Source organism: Glycine max, chromosome 19 (genome assembly GCF_000004515.6).
Source record: "Glycine max cultivar Williams 82 chromosome 19, Glycine_max_v4.0, whole genome shotgun sequence".
Taxonomy (NCBI): Eukaryota; Viridiplantae; Streptophyta; class Magnoliopsida; order Fabales; family Fabaceae; genus Glycine; species Glycine max.
Genome location: NC_038255.2, coordinates 41,705,032 through 41,731,321, shown reverse-complemented (window position 1 = coordinate 41,731,321; position 26,290 = coordinate 41,705,032). Strand labels below are relative to the sequence as shown.

Here is a 26,290-nt window from a genome sequence, read left to right as displayed (position 1 = left end):
ATGGGCGATATAGTGAGAGTTGTTGGTTTCTACAACTCACCTCCACTAGTAGAGTATGTGATGAGAGCACCTAAAAATCCTGCCGAGATTGTGACTGAGAAGGACTTGATTTCAGCAGTTGAAAATTTTCAACTCGCACTTAGAGGTGCTATGAGAATTGAGATTGTTTAGTTTGCAAGTTTCTTGGACCAGGAATCAATGCCGAAGCAGTTGAAGGTATTTGTGGAAGTTCAAGAGGAATCTAATTTCCTGGACGATAAGCTAGAGGAATCAGTTAAAGTTTTGAGAAGTTGTATCTCTTCTCTCTCGAGTGGCTTGGGAGCTATATACAAAGTGCAGAGGGATAAAGGTCAACTAAGGAACTTACTGATATTCATCATAAGGCCTGGAGCTTTTGATCAGTTATCAGAATTAGCCATTAAGAATGGAACATCAGCTAGTCAATATAAACCACCCAAGATCATAAGGAATCATGAAGTTGTCAAACTCTTGGAAAAATTAGCCTTTGTGACAGTATTATTCGATGGCTAATAATACATAGTGAAGGGAATGAATTTCTACCTATACCTCTATCTCCACCCTCTGAAATTCAACTCTTCTGTGGAATGTCGATTTCAATCTTATTACAAAAAGATACTTATAGTAGAAAGATTAGTTATTTGGATGACAACTGACAAATTAATGCATGTTTTCAAGAGGTTAACTAGACATTACATTTATGGAAGCTTTGATATTCTTTATCAAACTGCTGCAAGGAAGAAAAAATTACATTTGTTGTTTTGGTGGTTTAGTTTACCTTGTAAATCAATTACTTATAAATCAGATAATTTCAATAAATGTAAGATTTTCGAATGCTATAACATATTTTTCTTTTCTTTGCAGAGCTGAAATGTAACCACAAATTTTACATTGCTCCCTGGTGTATATTTTATGAATCATTGACATTAAGAAAAACCGATGTGAATTATAAACCTTGAGAACATATTTAATCATCAATACAGAAGAAAAACTACGACAAATAATAAGGATAGTGATGATTCAATCACGAAACTGCTGTCAGTTTTTTCTTTTTCTTTTTCCACTGTCCATTGTTCTGCAAATTACAAAACTCCTGCTTCCTATGAGTTAATGTCTGCTTGTAATTGTTCCAAGCTTTTCCCCTTGGTTTCTGGCACCGCAACAATTATAAACAATATAGCCAGTGCATTAATTGCTGCATAAAGGATGAAGGTACCTGCAAACCATACACAAGTGAATTTACTGGCTGTACATTACTGAACTTCAATCTTCTACTATTATTCCCAAGTGGTAAACCAATTAACATATAATAGTGGTGATTGTTACACCTTTAAATAAAATAAAACTGAAAGCCATGACTTGTATTTGTTTACCATAGGAGCTCCAGCTCATGAAGAAGTTGAAAGTATAGGAACATAACCATGCACCAAACCAGTTCACTAATGTGGCCACACTTCCTGCCAGCCCTTTAATATTGACAGGAAATATCTGTAACCAAAGGTAGTATTTGAGTAAGTCTTGCTGATTGCCAGATTCCGATAATAGATATCAGGTTTTATAAGTGGAGAATTTGCATGCTGAGTTTGGCATATTAACATGCACAAATATCTTGTCCCCAAATCCAGAAAAATAAAAGTAATTACATTTATTGGGGGGTGATCAACATTTGTTAGTTCTTAAGGGCAATTGTTATTCTAGAAATTCCATACTCTGTTTAAGTTGTATCTCTTGTGCTTATCCTAGTGGCATTAAAACTTGAAATAAGAGAAAGGAGGGGAGGCAAGTACCTCAGACATCACAACCCAAGGAATTGCTCCCATTCCTATTGAAAATGATCCTATGTAGACCTAATATCACCAAAAGAAAGAGTAATGTCACATGGAGGATGAGTTCATATTTCTGAGACCCATCCAATAATATAGCATTGAGAATGAAATAGTATGGTCATACCAGTATGCCAGTTACGGCAAGTGCTGGGACTGCCTCAACACCAACCTCGTGAACCTATTTCACATAAGGATATCACTTTCACATAATTATCAGGATTAAAAACCGGAAACTATAGGGTTCACAGTTAGGATGTGCCTTGAGATAGAATGCAACTGCTACAAATGTGCATCCTGCGACCAATCCCGATCCGGATAACTACAATGAAACCAAGAAAGAACAATAAGAATATTACGAAAGGGATCTTCATAAACTAATGAAACTTTGAAGATAAACTGTTTTGTGCTTTGAATTTACTAGAAGAAGGGGCTTCCTGCCAGCTTTATCTATTAAGGCTGCTCCAAGACCTGTGATCACAATCTGCAAAAGAAAAAATCATGATCAGTTGGTATGGAGAAAACAAATATCGGATTTTACAAGAACTAGTGATCTAGTTGAAATTAAGAACCTGAAGGCAGGCATATGTAATAGTCCCGATGGTCGGAGAAAATCCTGACATAAGATCCACAAATATTCATTGCTAAAAAATAAAAATTTGAATGCTTCATGAAGTTTATTCAACTTTTGAACATACTTCAAGGGTAAGTGTGGCTGTGAGGTATAGGTTATATGGAAATGGTGACGTGGAAGACACTATGATGCTGTCATAGACTTGGAAAGCAGACTTTGAACCAAATGCATTGTTATGATTACAATGATTCTGTTGGAGTACAAATGTGAATGAAGTTAAACAACAGATTCTCATAAGTACCTGCTAGTTCAAAAATACTGCTGGTATAAAAGCAAATTCCATTGATTCCCCCAAACTGCTGGCAGACCATAAGGCCTATTCCAATCTGGTCATTGATATATAAAAATTAGTTATCAGCTGGCCTTTACGGTGCACTTGCTTAGGTTCATGAAAAATGGAAAGATGAAAATTTTGAATGAAAGTCGCTTCAAATTTGCTTAATAAAAAAAAAAAACAAACACACACACACACACAAGGTAGAAAATAAACTTCCATCATCTTCTTTCTTGGTTGAAAATGACTTTTTACTCCTTTTTTTTGCCCCTATACCTAGTCAACCAAAAACATCCTTAGAGCATCTTTAGGGCACGGTCTGTCTCTACTACTGGATCTTGGCAAGAACCCACTCCAAGATCCTGCACTAAAGATGCTCTTAAAGAAAGTCGGTGATATTTTAGTGGCATTATCTGAAAGGAAAAAGAAAGCAGCTTTCAATCAAATTTTGGAACAGAGGGAAGTATAGTTACAGTGACTGAGCGCAAATATCTTCTATGAAACAATTCCAGCAGCCTGGATTTTGGGAGCCGCTCCAAAGTAGTTATATAATCCTGTGTAGCAGTGACAGATACACCCACTTAATCACAGATGCTTTGTCTTTAATAACATTGCGCTTCAAAACAAAGTCACAGAATTATATCTAAATTTAACAGTATAGGAACCTGAATTTCCTCTGCCTCCTCAGATATATCAGCATCGTTGCCACGAAGTATTTGCAGTGCTGCCACAAAATCTTTTTCACGTCCTCTCTTTGCCTACAACCATTGTTTGGTTTGTACTCTTGATGTTATGAAAACTGCTGCATAGTGTCCTCTTACAAGCACATGAACATGTAAATTAATTTCTTACCAGCCATCTAGGAGACTCCGGAATGAAAAACAGACCCAAAAGCAATACAGCAGTGGGAATGAGGCCTGCAATACACACTTACCTGGTAAGTACTCTAGCAAAGTATTATTAAATTTCTAATTTCATAAATTTTCTGTTCTGAGTGCCTATAAGACTCACCAATTATAGCTAAAACCCTCCATGAAAACACGTTTCCAATTGTGAATGACACTGACACCGCAGCCGTGATCATGAACTGCAAAGGGAAATGAAAACAAAACTTAGAGGTCTTTGTTAACTTTGTTGCTACTGTATAGTACAGATTCAATCAGTTTGCTACGAAGACATGCACACGCACATATATACGGACTCCAATGATTCCAAAGTTACAATCATTGTTTAATAAATCTACCTGATTTAAGGTAGTCAGGGTCCCTCGAAGTTCTTTTGGTGCAATTTCTGCTACAAAGACAGGAACCTTGTACAATCCATCACATATATGGTAAAGGTTTAATAATTTGAACATGTAAGTGTCTTAAACAAAATTTTGAGCATCAGGTGGTTTTTTGGAGAGTAGAACTATAACCAACCACATATGAAAAAACTCCCATTCCATATCCTGTTGATAGCCTCCCAATGTCCAAATACACTGGGCCCTGTATAAAAGAAGAAGAAAAAAGTCTTGTTGGCTTATAATCCATGGAGAACAGTTATGGCAAAAACATGGTACAAGTTGTGGTAAGAACCTCAGCAAAGTAAATAACTAGCCACCCTGCGACACAGAAAGCACTTGACACTCTCATTGCCTGTATATAATCCAAAATCAACCTTTTCACACATTGGATACCCCAAATAAAAATAATTAACTAGTTAATCCCAAACAAGCATCATAATTTCTCTGAATTTACCCCTTTCCGTCCAATAAAATCGGCTATAGGCCCACTTGTTATTGCGCCAACCATTGCACCAAAAGTCAAGATGGATCCAAACAAGGAGTACTGCATACAATCAATACACAAAAAGGAAAAGAAAATTAGATAAAATCCGGGATAGTTTGCAAGCACAGGCATCAAAATCCATTAAGTAAAGGGTATATGTTATATGTGTACATAACAATAACAAGTTTCTAGTTTGCAACTAAAGAATTTCCCAAACAATTTCTTTGAAGCCAATCAATCTTTCTGTGAAAGATTTCAGATTTTAGATCACTAGCATGTTTTTAAGTTATAATCAGCTGAGACTTATACTTTCAGAAAATTTTATTAATTTCTTGCTAAGCTTTCCTTATTCTTATCGATCCTTGGTCATCTTTAAGTTTAATGAAAGACTAGCTGCCAAGGTTCAACTGTCTATTGAGCATTTTCAATTTATTTCCCATGATTTCACTGATCCTAAAGGGTGAATAACAACTGACTTACCTCTGCCAAAGACAGACTAAAATCCTTCCTGATAGCATCTTGAGTGGGAGATGAATATCCCGCCTGAAAACGCACAAATAATCATTCCACAGAGAAACATACAAGTCAATTAAACTAGCATATTTCTGTTCTGATTTCTGAGTGTTCTCAGATTTTTTTTTCATTTGTCTTGTACAGCAGGCCACAAAAAGTGCTTGTTTTTGTGGATTTCAACTTTACAACACCCTCTTTACTGGGAATAAGGAATGTTGTTTGTGTTACACAAAGTTCAACTATACACTAAACACTTACACAAGCTCCAAATTCATAAGAACCACACACTGCAACGAATGTAGTAAAGTAAACCATCCATGGATGCCCTTTGCTTGCACGGACCACCAGTGGCTCTCTGACTCCTTTCTGCATGCCTTCCTCCACATCTTCTTTGATCGCCATGTTCGCTTCAATGCGTAATCAATCACTAGTTCCTTGGAATATATAATATTGATGGTGTATGTATAGGGGGGAAAATGCAAGTAAGCATGCTGTTATGGAAATGCGGGATATATATATATATATATATATATATATATATATATATATATATATATATATATATTTACAGCAAGTAGTACACCACACAAAGCTGGCACTAATATGGCAGTATTATCTTAAACTACTCAATCTAGATCTCATGTTTTTGGATGGACGTGGAAGTTGCACTTACAGATCGAACTTATGGACACAACAATGTACAAAGTTCATTATAAAAAAATTGGAAAGTTATATCTTGAAGATGTTTCTCTCTTGCCACAATAATTGCGTGAGCGTCTTCAACTTCCTATTTATCTCCAAGGCTTGGTGACTGTGAAAAGACGCTATGACTTACCTAATGAACTCAATCCGTTCATGAGAGGTAAAAATGAAATGTCTCAATATCAATTCATGACAAGTGTTGATGCGACATGATTGTGAATTAAGGTTTGGCAAGTGATAGTTTAAACTCTAATAAAGTTTTGCGTTTCCACGTCAGTATCCCCGTTGAAATATCTCAAAATTAAGTAAACTTACCTCTCTGAAATTGTGATGCATTATAACTTTAGTTTTCAGAATTAACGAAATTAAAGAGTCCATGAGACTGTAGTATGTCATTCACGTTAATCCAGCGGCTAAGTTCTTATCAGAAATGCCCATGCAGTACACTCCATATGACAAGTGAACAGTCTAGTCAACATGAATTAAATTAAAGTGAATTACATCTCGGCAGTAGTTAGGGATGGGTGAAGGGAGAAGGAAGGGAAGAGAGGTCGCGAGTTCGAATTTCCCAATTGATATTTCAAACAAAACTAATAAACTAACAAATTAACATTTGTCAATAAAAAAACATCTTGGCATTAATTATAATAAACCACAATTTTAGTATCTGAAGACTGAAACTATAACATGGTGTCTCTTTAATTAGTACTTAAAATTAACTGAAAAAAAGAAGAAAAATAACTCTCTTTAAAGAAAAAGTGAATTTCATGGACATGTAAACATTGGCCTAATTTCCCCTTACCACCAACAATGGGTACCTTACTCTTCACATTGTTCCTTCTCATCTACTATGCCCTTATTTAAACCAAAGGAGAAGACATGAGTTTTGTGAGCTCACCAGTACTATGGATGGGGTTTAGAGAATAAAGAAAAGATTAGTCATTTCAAGTTCTTATAGAATAAGTACAAATGATATCTAAGATAATACTAAATGAGTGTGTATGATAGAATGCATGGAAGAGAGAACAAAGTGGAGAAGAAAAGCTCACATAGTAACTAGACATGATGTCTAAGAACTAAGAGAGTTACATACCATTTTCCATGTAAGACTTTTTCCCAAACCAGATTAGCAAATATGAAGTAAAGACCGTAGAATTTGGTATTCTGCCAAAACACCCAAAATCAATAGTCCCAACAAGTTACTTTCTATACGCCTAAACATGTTTTTTTTTACTTTGTTCCCAGTGACACACTTCACAAGGCTTAAGAAGTAAGAAAAAATAATAGGATAGAAACTTGCATGAATTTAATGCTAGGATAGGAATCGAAATGTTCATGGGCATTCACACTTCAACACTTCAAGCCTAAAAGCACCCACACTTTTTGCTCAAAATGCCCATTGTGACACTAACATTCGATGGTTAATAATATGTAATACGTGAATGGTATGAATTTCTACCAATAACTCTATCCCCATCCTCTGTCTACTGAGAATTATCGATTTCAATCCGATTACATAATGATACGAGTAATTGAAAAATTAGTTGTTTGGATGACAAGTTTATGCATGTTTTCAAGAGGTTAATAAGCATTTCATTTAGGGAAGCTTGATATTCTTTATCAAACTGCTATAAGGAAGAAAAAAAAAAGCATTCTACATTAATTGTTGTGGTGGTTAGCCTTGTAAATTAACTACTTGTAAGCCATATCATTGCAATAAATTTGACCTCTTAATCTCTTATTTTTTTAATGCTAGTATTTTTTTTCTCTTTACGGAGCTAAAATGCAACTGCAAATTTTAAATTAATGACTGGAGTACATTTCATGAATTATTGACATTAAGACAACCAATGTAAATTATAAACCTTGAGAAAAAAAATTCAATCAACAGTACACAAGCAAACCTACGACAAATAATGTGGCTAGTGATGATTTAATCATCAAACTGCCTTGGTTTTTTCTTTCTTTTTCCACCGTACATTGTTCTGCAAATCACAAAACTCCTGCTTCCTATGAGTTAATGGCTGCTTGTAATTGTTCCTAGCTTTTACCCTTGGTTTCTGGCACAGCAACAATTATAAATAATATAGCCAGTGCATTAATTGCTGCATAAAAGATGAAGGTACCTGCAAATCGTACACAAGTAAATTTACTAGTTATACATGTTTCCTCAACTTCAATCTTTACGATTATTCCCAAGTGGTAAACCAATTATCGTATAATGATGATGATCATTACACCATTAATTGAGATAAAACTGAAAAACATGACTTGTATTTATTTACCAGCTCATGAGGAAGTTGAAAGTATGGGAGCATAACCATGCAACAAACCAGTTCGTTAATGTGGCCACACTTCCTGCCAGCCCTTTAATATTGACAGGAAATATCTGTAACCAATGGTAATATTTGAGTAAGTTTTATGCCTCTTTGGTAAAAATAAGCCTTGCTGATTCTGATAACAGAGATCAGATCAGGTTTTATAAGTGTAAATTTTCATTTTGTATATGTTTAATTAATTAATTTGCGTCTCTTCTCGTGCTTATCTTAGTCTAGTACAAAAGGTCCCAATAAGTGCTTCTATTTTGGATTTCAACTGTACAACATCCTCTTTACTGGGAATGGGGAATGTTAGGTACTTATGTTACACAAAGTTCAACTACAAACTAAACACTTACACTAGCCCCAAATTCATAAGAACCACAAACTGCAACAAATGTACTAAAGTAAACCATCCATGGATGCCCTTTGCTTGCATGGTGGTTCTGTTCCTCCACAAGTGGCTGGCTCTCTGATTCCGTTCTGTGTGCCACCCTCCACATCTTCTTTGATCGCCATGTTCACTTCTATGCGTTATCAATTACTAGTTCAGTTCCTTGGTTTATGTAATGTTGATGGTGTATGCATAGTAAAAAAAAACGACCAAAACGCAAGTAAGCATGCTCTTATGGAAACAAGTGAACTTTTTTCCTCTTATAAACATGAGGGATCAATGTTACTACTACAGCTTTAAGTGTCCCATACAAAACTAGCACTTATATGGCGTTATTATCTTCAATAGTTGTGCTAAACTAGAATCTAGATCTCATGTTATTGGATGGACGTGGGAGTAGCACTTACCCGTCAAAATTATGGACACAATAGTGTACTAATTTGGAAAATTGTGTCCTGACATTCTATGTCTTGGGACAATCATTGTTTGGTTTCAGAGTCTTCAACTTCCTATTTATCTCCAAGGTTTGGTGACCATGAAAGAGGATATGACTTACGCGATGAACTCCATTATTTCATTCATGAGAGGTAAAAAAATGTCTCAATCTCAATTCATGATGACAAGTGTCGATGCGACGTGACAGTGAATTACGGTTCGGCATGTTATAAATTAAATTCTATAGTTTTTGTGGGTCCATGTCGGTATCTCTTTTAAAATATCTCAAATTCTCACAAAAACTATATTCATAAATTTGTAAATTGCAATTTATTAATGGATTAAATATTTTTTTTTCTTTAAAACATGAAAATTGTTACTTGTAGTCCGAAACACAAACGTCTTACATTTTTAAGTCTTTTAATTATGAATGATTAGTTCTAATAGTGAAATATGTGCCCGCAATCAGCAAAACCTTTTTTTTCTTGTTTGTGAATACAATCAGCAAAATTTGATCATACCATAGTCTTCTGCCATTAAATACCCTGAAAACAACCATATTTTGTACACCCCTTTTGGGCTTTGCAATAGAAAACGCTTCAGGAAACATTCAATCTACAATCTAAATGTACAAATTAGTTGTTCTTACACTACTAGCCAATTGAAGACAATCTAATTTCTCCAATTTCTATCTGTGCTAACAGTGACCCCAAGCTTCCTTTGTTAAAATAGGAAGTGTGGTGTGACTTTCAAATGTTTGTGCTGCTAACTTTTTGGATCAGCTCTGCAGTCCCTAGTTACTACTGACTGATTTCTCATCAACATCAATCCTCCCAGCAATAGAAGAGATTGGCTGTTCCAATTCTTCTGTCTCCAGCATTTTAACAACCTGATCCATTGTTGGCCTAGCATATAATTGTGGATGACAACATAGTACAGCAACCAACACATACTTCTCAAGAACTTCAATTGGACCAAGTTCTGGCATACCATCTTCAATAACATCCAAAGCTTTACCATTCCTAACCAATGACCAAGCAAAGTCAGTGAGTGCAGAGGGTTGGCCATCATTGTCCACATGAAGAGCCTTTTTCCCACTTAAGAGCTCAAGAAGCACAACACCAAAACTGAAAACATCACTTCTCTCTGTCAACTGTCCATACAAGGCATACTCAGGAGCAACATAGCCCTTAGTTCCAGCCACTCTAGTGCTCATATGAGTCATTCCCTCAGGATTAAACTTTGCTAATCCAAAATCCGCAACCTTGGCTTCAAAATTGTGGTCCAGAAGTATGTTACTAGATTTAATATCCCTATGGATGATGGAAGGTTGAGCTCCATAGTGCAAATAAGCCAACCCCCTAGCGGTCCCGAAAGCAATCTTTTGACGAATTGACCAACTGAGTTTCTTCTTGGCAGAACCAAATAAATGATCACAAAGACTCCCATTTTCCATCAAATCAGTGACAATAATCCTCTGGTGACCCTCTAAATTAGTTGTGGCAGTGCAATAACCTCTGAGGGCAACAAGGTTCACATGCCTAACACTTGCAATTACCTCAACCTCATGAGTGAAGCTAGCATCCCCAGCAACAGAACAATTCTTGAATCTCTTCAATGCAACTCGAGTCCCATCAAAAAGCACCCCTTTATAAACATTCCCATAACCCCCCTTCCCAATTATGTTGTCACCGGCGAAATTCCTACTAGCCTTTTTAATCTCATCAAAAGTGAACCTAATCAAAGTGGTACTTTGGTTCAAAGAATCAAACCCAGAATCCAACCCAGAACCCAAACCCATCTCAATTTTACCAATATCTTTTTTCTTCTGCTTTTGCTTGAATCTAAAGTAAGCCCATAAAGCACCAAAGACCAACAAAAAAAAGGCCAACACAGAAAAAACCACAACAGGAATGTTTCGACGCTTACCACTGGAAACCGAAGAGGAAAAACCGAAGTTGAACAAACAGTTGGCGGTGCCGGAGTCCTGCGGATCGGAGAAGGAAGCAGCATAGATAGAAGCAATGGCCTTGCAATCAACGAGTTCCCCAGTGGACGGTTCCGTGAGAAAAGAATCCAACTTGGACAAAGTTTTATTGCATTGAGAACAAGCTAAGGAACTCTTAAGAGATTGGTTACAAGTGCTCCACACGGGTTTAAGAGCCGAGTTTGGAAGAGAATTTTCGAACTGGGATTTGGTGGTGATGTTGTTGCAGGAGAGGGAAATGGAAGAGGAAGGGAGGTTGCAGGAGGAGCGAATGTCGTATTGGTTGATGGAAGATTGGAGAGTGTTCCAGCACGAGAAGGAAGAACTAGAAGGAGGGAAGAAGAAACCGGTGCGGTGGAGGTAATCGGATTGGAGAACACGAATGGTTTGGAGAATGTAACGACAGCGCGTGGCGGAGTCGACGGAGGAGGAGGGTCTTGAACGGAGGAGGGTGGTGTTGAGGAGACATGATGTGACAGAGAGGGAGAGGGTTGGGAGAGTGAGGAAGATGGTGGCTAGGAACACAAAGAGTGGCATTTGGAATTTGAGTTTGTGACTGTGATCCAACACTGGATTTGTAATATGAGAACATGTTATCTTTAATGATGTTTTTTTTGTTTGTTGCTTTTTTAGTATGATGAGGTTGTCTTCAAATTAAAATTGTTGAAAGGAAAAAGTTTCAAAAACCAAATGACCCCTCCCCCATAATTCTTTCGGATTGTCTGACACATTAAAAAAAAAGAATGGATAAGTTCCTAAAAATAAAATAAAAAATAAAAACTATAACACATTATAAGAAAGGGTCAAATATTAATTAAGATAAAAGATAATAATACCTTATCTATCTGATATTCAACATTCAGACAAACTAAAAAAATGTTAAATTAATTTTTAGTTTTTGATTCATTATTTAGTTTCGATTTTTTTAACTTTTTTTAGTTTAATTTGATTTTTAAATTTTGTTAATTTGATTATATATTTTGTGACATTTAAAATTATAAAATACAGTTTAAATTACCATAGAGTGTAATTGTTGACTCAATTTCATCAAATTAAATTGATTTTAAAAATTAAAAAATTAAATTGAATCCAAAAATAATTAGATGAATAAATGGAATCTAAAAAATAAATTAAAGTAAAAAAAAACTAATTTAACTAAAAAAATGTAAGTATAATTAGATTTATGATATGAAAAGAAAAGAGAAAAATAAAAATTATTAGTTGAATGTTGAAAATAAATAATAATTTTCTATATTATTTTTGTTAAAATATGATTTGTTTGTAACTCCTATTGTCCCACCACTAAAAGAAAATTTGACCCCACGTGAGATTTAGGACACCTTCCGGGAACTCAACCTAAGCAGGGCTACTTACTACTATTGGCGATTAGTCAAGCATTGTATGCTTTTCCCGGTGGGGCCATAAGAAAAAAACAAGTAAAGAACTACTACCCTCTTCCTAGATTTTTCTGCACACCAATGAATCTGAACCTATTCCCGTTTTCTACGCATCATAAGGTCAAGAAACTTACATCTTTGATTTGAATTCGACCACATGAATCATATAGTTTAGGAATAAGTTGTCAGTGAGAAGTAGAAATTCACGACAAAATGAGCCTCCAAAATCTTATTCAAGAATGCTGATCATGTATTTAGATAGTTTTCATTATTGAAATTAATTATGAGAAAATTTAATAATAAAAAAAATTAAGTCAATATGCTTACAATTTTAACCTTATTAGTATCAACAAAAAATTTCAACACTCACCTAATCTGATGGTTTACCTAACCCCATTACCTTCTTAGGGTAAATTTTTTTTTGTAACCCAAAACGTACTACGATGACGGGATGCAACAGTGCCTTCACCTTCACCAATGAACGAAGGATGCTACAGTGACGTGGTTGGACCTGCAACAAAGGGATGGGACAAAGTGCAAGGGTTGGGTTTCATGACACAAGAGAAAACAAGGGAAGGGTGTTAGGGTTTGACTGATAAAGGAAGGCAAAAACATATATTTAGGTGTCAATTATTTCATAGGAGTTGTACCAAGAAGGTTGGGTGCATTAAGTAATTGTCCCAACTTCATTTTGCAAATTAAGATTGACCCAAAACGGACTACATATGCCCGAGCCCAAATAGGTTAGGTTAGCCCATTTGGTTTGGATTTTTATTTGTTTTTTTTTAATTATAAATTGTTTGCGAAAAATAAACGGTCTATCTACATATGTAGCCGGTGAACCTGAAGATAATTAATGGGTGGCCACTCCAAACGGTAAAGATTTGTATCTGAAGGTAGAATTTTGACTTTCATTTACTGGGTTTGAGATTTGTATTCCATTTACTGGGTTAGAATTTGAAAGAATGTGTGTCAGGGTAAAGAAAATCCTAAACAAATACACACGTGTTAATTTTCATGGTTAAATTCCTTTTTTTCTTCATATTATTGCTTGGTTTAATTACATTACTATTATTTTTTTATAAACGCTCATTATAGTACTTGAGACGGTAGGCATTGGTCATTCTAGTATATGATTTTATAAAGTTTTCATTTTAATCCTTATAAATGTTGTCTATAATTAAAATAATAGTAAAAAACAAAAATGAATAATTTTTTATAAAGTAAAAAATTAGAGTGACTGCTTTTAACAATTTTGGTTGTCCACATTAGATGTTAGCGTTAATCTACCCATCCAATTATGAAGCTAATGCCCATGATTTATTCACTAACTTAAGATTTTACTCCCTTCATCCCTTTTTAATTGTCGGGTTTTTTTAAATGTTTTTTTTTTGTTTTCAAAGATAACATTAATTATTCTTTTGCTAATTATACCCTTATTTTTTACCAAAATTTTAGTTAATATTCACATATGTATTTATTTTTAAGTAGAAATAAAAAATAATAAATAAAATAAACTCTACAACTATTTTATTAGGATAAATAAAATTTAGTGTATTTTTTTATTTCTACACCGAAACCTTAAAAGAAGAAGGAAAAAAACAAATGTAATAATAAAAATTCATTAACTCTTTCCATAGATTAATGGGGATAGAAACTCATTTAAATAGATCTAGGGTGATAAACTTAGGGAAGTATTCACAAAAAAAAAACGAAAGAAAGAAAGAAAACTTGGGGAAGTTACATTTTCTAGAAATAGATCAGGATTTGCTTTGTACTCTACCTAAGAACTTGAGAACCTCCATTCATATTAAACTATTTTAATAAGAGAATGAAGTACACGTTTGATTAAGTTTGCTTGAGAAAATATTTTAAAAAAAAAAACCTTATTTTTTTCCAGTTCCTTGAAAGAGATTTTTTTTAAAAAAATAATTATAATAACTCCTTGAATATATAAAATCATTGAACCAATTAAAGTTTCTTTTTTAAAAAAAATGGCGAAGGTTCCAAATCCCCTGTAAAAGGACTGCATAGCCTCCAAAGTGAGGTTGGAGACCCTACATTGATTTGTTTTGTGAGGTAGGAACTTGATCTTGTAGTGAAAGTAGCTTCATGAAATTCTCTGTGCTTTTAATGAAAGGATATTCTGTGTCAATTAGCAGAAGGATAGGATTGCACACATTACTCTTGTCAATTTGTTAGCAATATAATATGGTACTTCTTCCCCCACACTTTTAATTTAGCTGTTAATTGAGTATATTTTTAAAGAAAACAATTAAAAAGTAATTTTTTTCTTAATTTTATTTGTATTACGTCACAATTTTATTTATATTACTAGTATAATTGTATGGCTAAACAGATCACAGAGACACAACATACCATTATTTTTATTTTTTCTGCTACATCACAATGATACCATTAATAGTAGCTGTATCAGATTAATAATTGCATATTTTCTTTTTATTAATCTGTATAGCCTCACCCGACTACTTTGTTGTTATCATCAATTACGCCATATCACACCAATTAAAGCTCCACTTATTAAGAAGCTTTTGAGTAATTTATTACATTCAACCTATTGCCTTATACTGTCCAACAAAGAATGCATTAATTTATATAAACACCACCTAATTTAAACAGCGGAATCTGTATATTTGTCTCTGATTGCCAGGTATAGTATAATGTTGTCTCTGATTGCCTTATGATGTTGTCCAATAAATAAAACAAAAAGCCAGTTGGGCCAGTTATCAAGAAATAGAATCAATATAAACAGAGGCCGCATGGATTAATTAACCAATAAATTTCCTTATTTACACTATAAATTTATTGCTTTTCGAGTAAATATCCAATTCCATTAGCTTATACTAGTAGTAGTATTTCATTAATTTTATAAAGTTTCGAAAATAAAATAGCAAAGATTATGTTTTGCTTGTCTCTCTAACTTAAGCAAATCGACATCCACAGTTGACATTGGAAGTAAACTATTATACCAACAGCTATCGCTTCACCAAATGGTAGGTTATGTCACGAAGAGCGAATCTAGCGTACTAGCGTAAGTGTTAAGAGTAAGTTTATCATCTTAACTAATTGCTTACCTTGTTTCTTAAAAAGCACAACGTACCAGTGTGTTTAGAAATTGGTATTCAAGAACTAGTTTTCTACGTCCAATTGCAAAAAAAACGTGGAAGTAACAGTTACTAACTTCAATCAATACTTTATTTTTTTCAAGTCAAATGCCACTTTGAAACAAACACGCATGTAATGTTTATTGCAAAAGAAAAAATAGATCCAATTTCAACTTATTGCTATTATTTTATATGAAAACTGATGCATAAAAAGATAAACAAGACATCGACATACTCTACTGCCATTGAATTATGAATATATATCATTTCACACTTTTTTTTTATTAAGCTACTTCTACTTCCCAAATCCTAATCTTTTATCCTTTATTCATCATTATTTATAAAACATATAAAAAAATTCGTCTATAGCTGTGAAGTAGGGAAAGACGGCGCTTACCATGGTTCTGAGATTACCTTTCCCACCTGTGGAGAAAGAATATCCCTTCTATTTATTTTTACACTGGAACAACGTTGTTAACAACAATAATGGCACCCCCATATTAGAACCACTAAAACCAAAAACAAACCAGAACTTTGATCGCTTCAGTTAATTTTCACACGCTTCACCTTTTCAAAAAGTTCACACTACATTCATGATCCAAGGGCTATTTTATATTTCATTAATTTTGTAAGAAATCGAAAAATAAATTTAACGATATAGATTGACCTTCCTTTCTCTGTCTGCGGGAATCAGAAAAAAAAAAAATGCTAACTTAGAATCAGAAAAATGATGCATCCTGAGGGAATGACATGGAATCACTCTAAAGAAAAAGTATAAACCCCACAAGATGAAAATCAAACGGTTTTCGGTACCAGATGTGGCTTGGCTTAGTTAGAAGAACAAGAGGTTCAATCTGTGAGGGCTGTTCAAGAGCAAGAGGAAGCCATTGTCCATGTCCCTTTATAAACTCTAAAAAGAATCAAATTTTGGATACCTTTTTTCCCTTTACAACAGAAAACCTTCAAAAAGAAAAAAGATACAATCTAAAATTTGAATGTATAAAAAAATCATGCCTACACCAGCCAGTGGAAAACAATCCAATTTCCCCAATTTCAATCTGTTGTAACAGTCTCAGCCACCGAACTTCCTTCTTCTTCTTCTTCTTCCTCCTTAGAATTAGATTTTCGTCGAGCTTGTAATGTATAAGCTTGATAACCAGTTGGACTGCATAGGTGACCCGAGTTACTCAGCGCAGATTTCTCAATATCAAGCCTCCCAGCAATAAAAGGAATTGGCCTTTCCATCAATGAGGGCACAGATTCATCTGTCTCAAGCATTTTAACAACCTGATCCATTGTAGGCCTAGCATATAGCTGTGGATGAGAACACAGCACAGCAACCAACACATACTTCTCAAGAACTTCTGGTGGACCAGGTTCTGGAACACCATCTTCAACAACATCCAAAGCACTACCATTCCTAACTAACGACCAAGCAAAGTCAGTGAGTGCAGCGGGTTGGCCATCATTGTCCGTCTGAAGGGCCTTTCTCCCACTCAAGAGCTCAAGAAGCACAACCCCAAAGCTGAACACATCACTTCTATCTGTCAATTGTCCATACAAGGCATACTCAGGAGCAACATACCCCATAGTCCCAGCCACTCTAGTACTCATATGAGTCATTCCCTCGGGGTTAAACTTGGCCAACCCGAAATCCGCAACCTTGGCTTCAAAATGGTGGTCCAGAAGAATGTTACTAGCCTTAATATCCCTATGGATTATGGAAGGTTGAGCTCCGTAGTGCAAATAAGCCAACCCCCTAGCGGTCCCCAGAGCAATCTTTTGACGAATTGGCCAACTGAGATTCTTCTTAGCAGAACCGAATAAATGATCATAAAGACTCCCGTTTTCCATCAAATCAGTGACAATAATCCTCTGGTGGCCTTCCAAATTGGTGGTAGCAGTACAATAACCTCTCAAGGTAACAAGATTCACATGCCTCACACTCGCAATAACCTCAACTTCATGAGTGAAGCTAGCATCCCCAGCAACAGAACAATTCTTAAACCTTTTAAAAGCAACTTGGCTACCATCCAATAACATCCCTTTGTAAACATTCCCGTAACCACCACTTCCGATTATGTTATCCCTGGAGAAGTTCCTGGTAGCCTTTTTAATGTCATCAAAAGTGAACCTAATCAAAGTGGTGCTCTGGTTCATTGAATCCAACCCAGAACCCAAACCCAGCTCAGTTGTTCCAGCAACCTCCTTCCTCTTCTTGAATCTCAAGTAAGCCCAAAGCCCAGCAAACACAGCCAAAGCCAACACACAGAAAACGGAAACGACCGCAATAAGGATTTTTCGTCGCTTACCACCGGAGCCGGAGGAGGAAAAATCGAGACCGAAGAGGCACTTAGCTGTTCCAGGATCAGAGGCTCCGTATTGATCAGAAAGAGAAGCGGCGTAGATTTGAGTATAGGCTCTGCAATCGGTGACGTTACCTACGGTTGTTCCGGTTAAGTAGGATAACATGCTGGAGAGTTTGGTGATGCAGAGGGCGCAGGGGGCGTTGTTATCGAGGGGCTGGTTGCAGTCCGCTACCACGGGTTGGATTGCGTTGGGGGGAACAATTTCTTCGAATTCTTGTTTGGTGGTGAAGTTCATGCAGCCCTGGGAGATCCACTCGGTTCTGAAGCCGCAGGAGGCGCGGATGTCGGTGATGCTGGGGTCGAACTCGTTGATGAAGGATTGGAAGGTCTTCCAGCACGACTCCGAGGAGTTCAACGGCGGAACGAAGAGGCTGCTGCGCCGGAGGTAGTCGGCCTGGAGGAGGTGGAGGGCTTGGAGGATGTAATGGCACTGCGTGCCGGAGTCGAACTTGGGCCGCCGCCCGCCGCCAACCTCGCGGAGGACGTCGACGTGGAGGGGGCATGGGACGGTGTGGTTTGCGGCCAGGGAAGGAGGTGGGAGATACAAGGTAAGGAAAAGAACAGAAAAGATGTAGAAATAGAAGGGAAAGGACATTGAAGAATGATGAGTTAGTTAGTTAGTGATAATGAATCAAGGTTGAGCAAAGCACATGCTATTGAACTCAACTCTTGTCTCTTGTTCTCTCCTCTTACATCTAGAATCTCCAAAATGGAACCCCTTCATATTTTACTCAGCAATCAATAGATTCCTTCCAGTATTTTACTAATGTTTTTTATTTCATTATTGCTTGTATTGGCTCATGCTGCTGCTATTGCCTTTCCTCCTGGTTATTAATCTAATTTGGGGTTTTTAACCCATCTTTTTCAACAACAAAAAATTGTAATGTACTAATCGCTTTATTTGATGCTGAGTAAATTTAGAACTTCTTGTTCTCTAACTCTCAATCCTTGAAACCCTATAATTCAATCCAATCCAATTTTTATTTATTTATTAGATTCTGACATTTAATTAGATTATTTTTAGTTTAATAAATTCAATTAAAATTAAATTTTGTGACGGATTTGAAATTTTTAATCCCGATCAAAACTCAATCTAATATTTATATTATTAAATTATTAATATAAAAATTCTAAAATAAACACACTTCATTCTCAAGATAATATATTATTTGTATAATTTATCTTTTTTGTTTATTTTAAAATAATATATTATTTTATGAATGATATTATGAATATATATTTATGATTTATTTTTTATTTATTTATTATATAAATAATATAATATTTTATGAATATTAATTTTTTAAAATATCCTTATTATTTTATTAAAAAGACATCCTTATTGTTTTTAAGTTTGAGAAATTTTTTAAATGAAAGAAATAATAATTTTTTCCCGGATCACTCATACTCTTATTAACTATTAACCTGTCTGTTAAGTTTTGTAATAAATTTATTTAAGTAATTTTAAAAATAAATGAAATGTAGTTTAAGAAAAGAATTAGATATATAAATGTTAATTTATATATCTAATTCTAACAAACATTAAATTAAGTTCAAACAAACAAATCATTGTATTAAAATATTTTATTAGTTGTTAAATTAAAAATAATTATAGTATTTGTATAAAAATAAATTAAAACTAAAAAAAGAAATAAACTATCCAAATTGAATCGAAAAAAATGATTTTTTTTATTCAAGTTTAACATTAAATTTAAAGGCAAACCGAACTGAATTAGATATTATTTTATATTTGGTTTAACTAGCCTTTTGTGCCAAAACTAAATGCAAACATCTTATTTTTTATTAACAAAAATTGAATTTAAATACCAGAAAAGTTACAACAATTTATGCAAACAACTTAATTAGCTATACCCCTTTAAATCCGTAATACAAACATTCTATGGTACCATACCTATTTGGTATTTCTAGTAATTTTTAGGGTCAAAGTAGTCTATTCATGATATAATCCGTATTTCTAGGGTCAAAGTAGTCTATTCATGATATAATTTCATTTTAACATTTTTTAAGCAAATAAATATTTAGTTGGTGCTTTTTAATCTGCACCATCTAATTATTTTATTTTATATCAATGGTGAAAAATAAGGATAAAATTGACTTTTAATTAATAAAAAAAAGGAAAAAAAGTGGTGGTTCACCCAAGAATTTGCCCATAATCTAAAATCTCTTTCACTTTTCATGTTACACATGGGACATTAAACAGGACACATTTTGATGAATGAAGCCAAGGGTCACCTAACTGAGTTAGCTACAAGCCGAATAGCCCCAATAAATCAAGAGGAGACCACAGACACAAAACAGAGCCTTTCTCTGACCAAAGAAGCTATTACCATCCATGACAAGCAGTTAAGGCCATCTTTAGTTCACTGTTATCTATTTCTTCGTCGTCTTCGAGAATTCAAATAGTAACAAAAGACATTGCAGCATCTTTTTTGCAATAGAAAGAAAATGTAAAATAAAATTAAAAAATAATTCCATAGCATTATCATCATATAATAATAATAGTTTTATTGGCTAAAATAATTTTTTCCGGGCAAATAAGAAAATGTTCAAAATTCCTTGTAAAATTTTTAATATTTTCTTAATTCTCACAAAATTAAGATATGTCATCAGAGTAATGTTTAGATATATAATTGATATCAAATTTTATTGAAGACAAAAAACATACAACAAAAAATTTCGAACATTGAAGAAAAAAAAAAACATATTTTAGCCTGATTTGATTTCTTATTCTATAGGCAATCATCCGCAATTATAACTTCATAAAGCCAAGATAACAGTCTCACAAGTGATGTCATTACCATTTATTCTTATCATCCAATCGTTCTCTTTTGCGTGAATGAGTCATAAAAATTCGTTTAAACAATTAAACTAGAAAGCGACATTGCGAGAAGCTTGTTGTTTGCTTGAATGGAGAAGGCTAAGTAATAACTAACGGTTGATGTCTTCATCTCTGTTCACGCTTCTGTCTCCTGGTCTCCCACCCCTTCTGTGTTACAAGTGTTACAAGTCTCAAGAAAAGAAAGTGAGAAACAAAAAACAAAACATTAATGAAAATAACCTATGATATTGTCTTTATGGCATTCCAGCTACCTCACTTTTACTTGCAGCATGTAATGTTTGATTAAATTTTTGTTGTCCTTGCTGTGAATTGATTTCACGTTGTGGGTAACTGAGATGTTGTGTTGGTGTTGCCATGTGATTTTTCAGTGCACCTGTTCCGATACATTCGTTGTTGCGTTGCTTTCACTTATTCCTCGGGCTTCGTTCATTCTTACACTCAACCAAGTCCTCATTGTTTTCTAGCAAAATTATGTTGATAGCTCCATTAACTTAAACTTCTACAACCGTTCCCCACAATGCCCTTTCAAATTTATCCTCGTTAATTTGGTTTCCTAGATTTTCCTGTCGTGTCAGATTTTTTATTTGTCTACTCGCTTCAAATTCTTCCTCATCTTATCCACTATGTGTTCCCTGCTTCATCAAGTTTCACACTTTCGTGTTGGATTTGGATTTGTAATTTATTCTCTTTAGTTCGGACCCTCTGGGTTTGCGGGCTTCGGAAAATGAAGGACGAGGTGGATTCCCCTGTTGGTGTTCTTGAGGACTATTTCAAGAGCTCGGAATCAGAAACTAGTTCTTCCAAAGAACCCAGTACTATTGTGGATTCTGATAAGTCAAAACCCGGTTCTAGGTGGCTTGCGTTTCTTCAATTGTTGAGGGACACATCGAAGAAGCCAATAGCCACATTGCATCCTCTTAGTGTCCTCAAGCTTTCGAGAAGAATGAGCAGTAGCATGAGGGAGACTATAATAGATGCAGATTCGTCCTTGCATAGACCACCCTGGAAGATCTTTACTCACCATGAGATACAAATTGCAACCAATTGCTTCACCCAAGGTATGCAATGTGCTTCAGGTTTACATTTCTTACCATAAGTTAGATAATTTTACATCACTAAATAGTTTAAATAGTTTTATTAATGGATGGTGTAAAAAGTTATATTGTTATTCAAATCATAAAAAGTTAAGTTTTTCACCGTATTATTCAATCACAAATTAAGAATATAACAAATAATATACGATAAATTTATTGATTTTTATAAAAATTATTTTAAAAGTCATATCCATAAGTAATACCAACACTAATTTTTGATTGATTGAAGTATAACTTTTTTTATACTGGGATAATATAGAAATTAAATTCATTTTACATTGGCTGGTTGCAGAAAATTTTATTGGAAAGGGTGGTTATGCTGAGGTTTACAAAGGCTGTTTGCCAAATGGTCAGCTGGTAGCGATTAAACGGCTGACACATGGAACAGAAAATGAAACTATAGGGGACTTCTTATCAGAACTTGGCATAATGGCTCATGTAAACCACCCCAATACTGCTAAGTTAGTTGGCTATGGGGTGGAGGGAGGAATGCATTTAGTGCTTGAGTTGTCTGAAAAAGGGTGCTTAGCTTCAGTGCTTAATGGTAGGTCTATTGTTCATTACTATTTATCCAATTTTTACCATTACAGTTCATTTTACTGTTGTTAATTTCTTCACTGATGTTAGGTTTCAAGGAGAAACTACCATGGTCTATAAGGCAGAAAATAGCATTAGGAACAGCTAAGGGTATAATGTATCTTCATGAAGGTTGTCAAAGAAGAATTATCCATAGAGATATAACAGCAGCAAATATCTTGCTTACCGAGGACTTTGAGCCGCAGGTATGGATATGCATTAGGATTCTTTTGTGCAAATATGATTCTATGATTCATCACCACATACTCAGGCTTTTTGGCATTTTTTTTTATGGTTCGTAAAGACAAACAATTTTTGGAAGATCCCAGGATTTGTTAGGACATGAAATCATTAAACCTGTCTCTTTTCCCGTTTATACTCTAACAACCTAAAATGAATTGCACTGTTTTTTAATGCGTAAGTGGACATTATTTCTGCATAAAGCTTTAAGAATAAATTATAATTTGAAAAGTTGAGAATTTTTATTTTTGGCAGATTTGTGATTTCGGGCTAGCAAAATGGCTACCAGAGAATTGGACCCATCACACTGTTTCAAAAATTGAAGGGACTTTTGGGTTTGTTGTGACCTTCCTAAATGATTACGTGTTGTACATTTTTGTAACTTCGAATTAACTCAATTTTCAATTATGACTGCGCAGTTATCTTGCTCCTGAATACTTGCTTCATGGGATAGTGGATGAGAAAACAGATGTATTTGCCTTTGGTGTAGTGCTATTAGAATTAGTCACAGGGAGACGAGCACTTGATCATTCACAACAAAGCCTTGTTTTGTGGGTATGTTGTGCAATTCAACAAAATAAATAAACAAATAAAATTGCGTGTTTGAACATCTAATTATGAATGATAGTAATAGGGTAATTTCTTATTTTTCTAATACTTTTCTTTTTCAGGCAAAACCTTTGCTGAAAAAGAATTCTATTAGGGAGCTGATTGATCCTTCATTAGCCGATGATTTTGACTGTCGTCAGATTAAAATTATGCTCTGGGCGGCTTCTTTATGCATTCAACAATCTTCTATTCATCGTCCCTTTATGAAACAGGCACGTTCTCTTGCTCTTCTAAAATTTCAACTAAACGTAGTTTTCACTTTGGAATTTGCCTTTTCTTATTCTATTTATGACGTGATTATTTGTTTCACTTCGTGTTTTCTTCATGAATCTTTGTGGCGTATATTGAATGTTGTATAATGCTTATATCTTCCATACAAGTTTCTATTTTTACCGTGGTCAAATTTACTAGTGGCAGACAATATGCAACTCTAACTGACTTGATTTAGAAATTTTGAGTTTTTTTTTACCCAAAAGTTTAATCACTTATGTATGTAAATAAATTAAACCCCAGGAAAATGGAACCCTTTTAGATACTTCTTAGGGGTCTCTGTTTAATTATAACAAAGTTAATCATTTGGCATTATAAAAAAATAAAAAAATAAAAAGCTCATGATTTGGCAATTGACCTATTGGTGCAGGTTGTACAACTTTTGAATGGTAACCTTAGCTGCTTTAAGTTCACGAAGAAATCTCAACATCCATTCTTCCGAAAAGTCTTTCAAGAAGAGCTTCTTGACGATTCTGATTAATTGAAAGGAACATAAATCATACGAGTAACAGCAACACTAAATTGTGATAGAATGATGATGGTGATGTATCTAATCCTTTCCAATTTTACATTTTCCCCCCATACGTCATTGAAGGAATTGGAGTTTCTGCACATAGAAATTGCCCCTAACAAACCGAATATATTGTAGTTTATGAAACACAAAAGTATGGTAATGTCTCTCAAACATGCTCATGATAGATTCTTGCAAAGAAGTCAAATACTTAAGATTATTAATTACTTGAAAGAAAGAAAGAAATACATTATTTTCTCCCAATTCTCATCCACATTTTGTTTATTAGGGCAACCTATTAATCTTCTTCAAAACATGTGAGATTTTTTTAAAAAAATATTATGTGAAAAGTACAATTTTATTTTAAGAGATATCAGTTTGATTACCAAAATACATATTTAAGATGAACAAAAATCATATTAAAAGAAAAAGAAAAAAGAAAAGTGAACTCTCATCCTTTTTTGGTTAATCCGTGAACTCTCAGTCTCAACTTAGTCTTTAAAAATATAAGAGTCAGTTATGATTTCTGATTTTATAAAACTACTATTTTAATTCCTAATTTTGTGAAACTATATTTAGTCATTTACTCTACTCCTTTTATCATATTTTTTGTATATTAAAGAATAAAAAATAACAACTTTGCAAAGGTGGGTTTAAAATTAAAATTTTATAAAATTGTATATTATATATTCGTTTGATTTGTTAAAAAAACATACTACATATCAGGATCAAATACAATTGTTTTATGTTTGATTTCAAAAATTATCATGAGATAGCATAAATGAGATAAAGATGGACAAAACACATTCAATTTCTTGTTATTTACAAAATCATGAAATAATTTTTTTTATCTCAAATAGTAAAGATTGAAAAGACAAAAATAATCACTTCTTCCTCCCCGCTATCTTGCACTCCCACGTCTCCCTCCCCCACTCTCTCTTTTCTCTCTCCCCAGACTCTCCAAGTCTCCTTACGCTCAATCAAAGTGATGAATCCAAAATATTGTTTTCACTACACAGATGTTGATTTTCCTCTTCTCGTCCCAATCCTTATCACTGGATTTAGTTTTGTTGGTACATATAATAATAATATGAATTGTATTTAAAATTAATAATTAAGATTAAAAAATATATTATAATAAAATTGATATTATTTTACTTGTATATTGTAGAACAAATAAAATATAAGATAAAAAAAATTAAGTTTTTGTCTTGTATTATATTTTACTGCGTATAATTCCCACTTTAAAAGTACAATTCCAAGATTAAAATAGAAGTTTGCTAAAAATAATAATAATTGTGATCACACGTTCCTAATTCAATTAACACGAAATCAAATCTTAAAAATTTACAGGGTGATTTCAAAATTTGGAAAGGTGTTGTTTATGTAGAAACTTTCTCATTCGTCAAGTAACTATTCTTCTTTATAAAGATTGGACTCAGTGAAAGTATCGAATTCTTTTGCATAGAATCACCTTTAAATGCAATAAAATGATTTTTTTTAGGGTTAATAACTCTATTTATCATAAGAAGCAACTTTTTTCTTACTTTGCCCATTCTCGTGCATATAAGCAAAAAATGACCCCATTCTTCTAATATAAGTTGACTCGTTTTTTATTTATTTAAAACATCATTTTTAGAAGGTCGACTCAACCTATTTAGAGACTTAAAAAAAAATAAAAATTAAATATTTTTTAGTCTAATAATTTTTTTTAACAAAAATTAATATTTTTATTGAAATTTTATTTTTTTGAGTTTTTAAGGATGCAAAGTTATTTATTAATTTATTATAATTGATTCCTATAATATTTATTTTTCAAGTAATATTAAAGCTAATTTATTTAATCTTTCTTGAGATATTATTGATCTTAAATAACATTTAATTCATTTTAATTTTGAAAAAAAAAACTACCAAACCAACACTTATGAAAATTGTTAATATTATTCTATAAACAATAAATGCATTTGGAAAAGAATTAATTCTTTTTATAAAATTAAGTATGTCAATCGATATATCATTTTCTATTTGTATAATTTTTCTTATAATTTTTAGTTTTGTAAATAAATCTAATCCATCAATATTAGAGTAATTATTATGTTTTAATGACGTTTAAGATTAAGACAATATTCTTTTAAGTTATTACTATCCAAAAACTTTAATTTCTTAATGCTAAATGGAAAACCAAAAATATCTTCATATATTTTAATTGTTCAAATCTATTTCTTAATGCGATAATTGTTTGATCTATTATATACAAGAAATAATCAATTTTAAATGATTCTTTAAGCAAATTTACAACTTCATTATCAATATTCTCATAAAATGATTTTTTCCTATAAATAACACATTTTTTCACGAAACTTAGGTTCTAT

At 33.7% G+C, this 26,290-nt stretch overlaps 4 protein-coding genes across 4 annotated transcripts; 1 reads left to right on the top strand and 3 right to left on the bottom strand.

The window, feature by feature from the left end:
- Window positions 1–852: 852 nt before the first annotated feature.
- Window positions 853–5,530, bottom strand: LOC100819822 (sugar transporter ERD6-like 7). Its single transcript, XM_003554185.5, has 18 exons — window positions 5,290–5,530; window positions 4,999–5,061; window positions 4,489–4,578; window positions 4,327–4,386; window positions 4,171–4,236; window positions 3,993–4,058; window positions 3,761–3,836; window positions 3,602–3,666; window positions 3,415–3,507; window positions 3,223–3,303; window positions 2,717–2,801; window positions 2,414–2,457; window positions 2,263–2,325; window positions 2,104–2,163; window positions 1,969–2,022; window positions 1,806–1,865; window positions 1,392–1,506; window positions 853–1,234 (listed from the first exon to the last, which is right to left on the bottom strand). The coding sequence occupies exons 1-18, from the start codon at window positions 5,431–5,433 to the stop codon at window positions 1,119–1,121; spliced, it is 1,401 nt and encodes a 466-aa protein (XP_003554233.1). The 5' UTR covers window positions 5,434–5,530; the 3' UTR covers window positions 853–1,118.
- Window positions 5,531–9,421: 3,891 nt separating this feature from the next.
- On the bottom strand, window positions 9,422–11,575 carry LOC100819980 (probable LRR receptor-like serine/threonine-protein kinase RKF3). Its single transcript, XM_003553399.5, has one exon. It carries the CDS (start codon window positions 11,402–11,404, stop codon window positions 9,674–9,676), a length of 1,731 nt encoding a protein of 576 aa, XP_003553447.1. The 5' UTR covers window positions 11,405–11,575; the 3' UTR covers window positions 9,422–9,673.
- A 4,408-nt stretch (window positions 11,576–15,983) lies between these two features.
- On the bottom strand, window positions 15,984–18,584 carry LOC100819453 (probable LRR receptor-like serine/threonine-protein kinase RKF3). The gene has a single exon (XM_003553398.5). It carries the CDS (start codon window positions 18,351–18,353, stop codon window positions 16,443–16,445), a length of 1,911 nt encoding a protein of 636 aa, XP_003553446.1. The 5' UTR covers window positions 18,354–18,584; the 3' UTR covers window positions 15,984–16,442.
- Window positions 18,585–20,640: 2,056 nt separating this feature from the next.
- On the top strand, window positions 20,641–24,182 carry LOC100818913 (receptor-like cytosolic serine/threonine-protein kinase RBK2). The gene is made up of 7 exons (XM_003553397.5): window positions 20,641–21,676; window positions 22,005–22,256; window positions 22,340–22,494; window positions 22,784–22,863; window positions 22,948–23,083; window positions 23,200–23,349; window positions 23,778–24,182. The coding sequence occupies exons 1-7, from the start codon at window positions 21,343–21,345 to the stop codon at window positions 23,886–23,888; spliced, it is 1,218 nt and encodes a 405-aa protein (XP_003553445.1). The 5' UTR covers window positions 20,641–21,342; the 3' UTR covers window positions 23,889–24,182.
- Window positions 24,183–26,290: the final 2,108 nt, after the last annotated feature.